The sequence below is a fragment of the Gadus macrocephalus genome, chromosome 15 (genome assembly GCF_031168955.1).
Source record: "Gadus macrocephalus chromosome 15, ASM3116895v1".
In the NCBI taxonomy this organism is placed as follows: Eukaryota; Metazoa; Chordata; class Actinopteri; order Gadiformes; family Gadidae; genus Gadus; species Gadus macrocephalus.
Window position 1 is genome coordinate 7404961 of NC_082396.1, and position 3478 is coordinate 7408438.

Here is a 3478-nt window from a genome sequence, read left to right on the forward strand (position 1 = left end):
TATCTGCATAATATAATTGAATATAATCGAATGTGTCTGTATGTTTAATGGAATATGATATGTATAATCTAATCTAATGTGTCTGTATAATCTAATCTAATCTGAATAATCTGCTCTCTGGACCCAGCCTGCAGTGGTGGATGCGGAGGTCTTCCTGTCGGCTTCGCTGGACAACAAACTTCCACTGGTGGACAAATATCTCACTGATGGAGGAAACCCCGACGTAGTTGACCATGTAAGTCCTCAAACACACAGATACATAGACACACAGAAACCCAAATGAATGGCCAGGCAAAGTAGTACGGGTGATGTAGAAGGTGATGTTCTGTCTGTTCCTGACCTCCTGACCTCCTGACCTACCAGTTCCAGAGGACCGCGCTACACAAGGCTGCCTCCAAAGGTCACCTAGAGGTCATGAAGAGGCTGCTGGAGGCTGGAGCTTCGTTGGAGAACAGAGACAAGGTCAGACACACGCACGCACACACACTCACAATAGATACACACACACACACACACACACACACACACACACACACACACACTATATACACGCACACTATACGTTCTAACAGTACGTTTGTGTGTGTGTGTGTGTGTGTGTGTGTGTGTGTGTGTGTGTGTGTGTGTGTAGTTGGAGGCCACAGCGGTACACTGGGCGTGTCGGGGAGGACATGTGTCTGCTCTCGAGCTGCTTCTCAACCAGGGAGCCAAGATTACCTGCAGAGATAAGGTAAATTTACACCTGTAGCAGTACGTTTAGACCTGTAGCGGTACGTTTACACCTGTAGAGGCAAGATCCGTTTACCGCTCTGGAGGTACGTTTACACCTGTAGCGGTACGTTTACACCTGTAGAGACAAGATCCGTTTACACGTCTGGAGGTACGTTTACACCTGTAGCGGTACGATTACACCTGTAATGGTACGTTTACGACTGTAGAGACAAGGTACCTTTACACCTGTAGTGATGGTCTCCTCCCTGTAGCGGGGGTCTCCTCCCTGTAGCGGGGGTCTCCTCCCCTGTAGCGGGGGTCTCCTCCCTGTAGCGGGGGTCTCCTCCCTGTAGAGGAGGTCTTCCTGTACTGAGGGTCTTTGTCTCCCCTGTAGCTGCGCAGCTCTCCGCTCCACGTGGCTGTGCGGACCGGACACATGGAGTGCGCCGAGCACCTCATCCACTGCGGGGCCGACGTCAACGCCCGCGACCGGGTGAGCAGAGCGCCGACCTCCGACTACTGGAGCCGCCGCTGGCCCCGCCCCCTGAAGAGCTAACGTGTTTCTCGTGTTCAGGACGGAGACACGCCCATGCACGACGCCGTCCGCATCAACCGCTTCAAGATGATCCGTCTGCTGATGATGCACGGGGCCAGCCTCCACGCCAGAAACGCCGTGAGTCACCAGGCCGGGAGCAGGGAGGAGTGTGTGGGCGGAGGCCGTGGGTGGAGGCCGTGGGTGGGTGGAGGACATGTGTTGGGTGGAGGCCGTGGGTGGAGGCCGTGGGTAGAGGCCGTGGATGGAGGCCGTGTGTTTAGTAGAGGCCGTGGGTGGGGGCCATGTGTTTGGTGGAGGACATGTGTTGGGTGGAGGCTGTGTGTTGGGTAGAGGTCTTGTGTTGGATGGAGGCCGTGGGTGGTGGCCGTGTGTTGGGTGGAGGCTGTGTGTTGGGTGGAGGCTGTGTGTTGGGTGGAGGCTGTGTGTTGGGTAGAGGCCGTGTGTTGGGTGGAGCTGTTTGTTGAGTGGAGGCCATGGGTGGAGGCCATGTGTTTGGGTTGAGGCCATGTATTGAGTGGGGGCTGAAGGTCCTCTCTGTCAGCAGGACATGAAGACACCTCTGGAGATGCTGAACGCCTGGCAGAGCGGAGCCAAGAGCCTGCTCTGTAGCTCCAGCTCAGAGCAGCCTGGGGTCTAGAGGAGGAGGAGCAGGAGGAGCAGCAGCCTGGGGTCTAGAGGAGGAGCAGGAGGAGCAGCCTGGAGTCTAGAGGAGGAGCAGGAGGGGCAGCCTGGGGTCTAGAGGAGGAGCAGGAGGAGCAGCCTGGAGTCTAGAGGAGGAGCAGGAGGAGCAGCCTGGAGTCTAGAGGAGGAGGAGCAGGAGGAGCAGCCTGGAGCCTTGAGGAGGAGGAGCAGGAGGAGCAGCAGCCTGGAGTCTTGAGGAGAAGGAGGAGCCTGGCATCTAGAGGGTTAGCAGATCCTGTTACGGTTAATATAGAGCTGGTAACATAGAGCTGGTAACATACTCTAGAGCTGATAACATAGAGCTGGGGATTTAGAGCTGGGGATATAGAGCTGGTACCACAGAGCTGGTACCATAGAACTGGTACCACTGAGCTGGTACCACAGAGCTGCCAGAGTGCTGGTAACGTAGAGCTGGTGATATAAAGCTAGTACCACAGAGCTGGTACCACTGAGCTGGTACCATAGAGCTGGTCCCATAGAGCTGGTACCATAGAACTGGTAACAGAGCTGTGACATAGAGCTGGTGATATGAAGCCTTGGAGGCTAAGGGAACTTAACCTTTAGTTTAACCTTTGACCTTTACTAGCTGGGAAACTTAATGATGACAACCTAGCTTCCAAGCACCGCCCCCTAGTTAGACCAGTACTTCACCAGTACACTAACAGAACCAGAACATTCAGGGAGGAGAGTTTGCTAAACCATTGCTGGACAAAGATTTGGCCAAATGTATTTATTGATTGATTTATTGACCAGTTGTTTTGGTTTGTTGACAAATGAATCTTGAAAAAATTAAACAAAAATATGATGGTTTAAAGTAAAGTGTATATATATATGTATAGATATATTCATACATATATAAATAAGAGAGAGAGAGAGAGAGAGAGAGAGAGAGAGAGAGAGAGAGAGAGAGAGAGAGAGAGAGAGAGAGAGAGAGAGAGAGAGAGAGAGAGAGATCTCGGATCGACAGATGTTAAAATTGAATTTTGTTTAGATTTATTGGTATTTGAAGTTGAATATGTAAATACATGTTATTATTTATTGTGTTGAATAAAGCAATGTTTGAAAGTACTTTTGAATATTGTTACTATACACCCAATACCCTCGCCAACACACGCAAGAACCTCACAACCTAAACGTACAAACGCGTCTGCACCTCTGCCCCTAGTGTTCAGGGATGTTACTGCAGGCCGTTTCCGGTTTCAGGGCATGGCCCTCCTTCCATGGGGGCGTTCCCTGGGCGTGGCCCTCCCCTCGATGAGGGCGTTCCCTAGGCGTAGCCCTCCCTCCATGGGAACGTTCCCTGGGCTCAGTTCATTATCATGCTGACAGATCGGCGCACCAGTTTCCTGTTTTGTCGGTCCGTCTATCGTTGAATCTGCCTGACATACATTCATCCCCAGCTAATCTCTCATTGGCCAGCTTACACTGACACACACAGACACACACACACCCAGGACACCCTGCCTTGAGGCTGTAAGTGATAAAACCTGCTAGGCCGAGAGAAACATTGTGTTTGTTGTGTGTGTGCAC

General features: G+C 51.9%; 1 protein-coding gene across 1 annotated transcript; it reads left to right on the plus strand.

The window, feature by feature from the left end:
• Positions 1-115: 115 nt before the first annotated feature.
• On the plus strand, positions 116-3016 carry LOC132473640 (ankyrin repeat domain-containing protein 1-like; the record flags this gene model as incomplete). The annotated part of the gene is made up of 6 exons (XM_060073846.1): positions 116-235; positions 364-462; positions 632-730; positions 1106-1204; positions 1286-1384; positions 1812-3016. Coding segments are annotated over 6 exons (609 nt in total), but the record flags the coding sequence as incomplete, so codon positions are not given.
• Between the last annotated feature and the right edge of the window lie 462 nt (positions 3017-3478).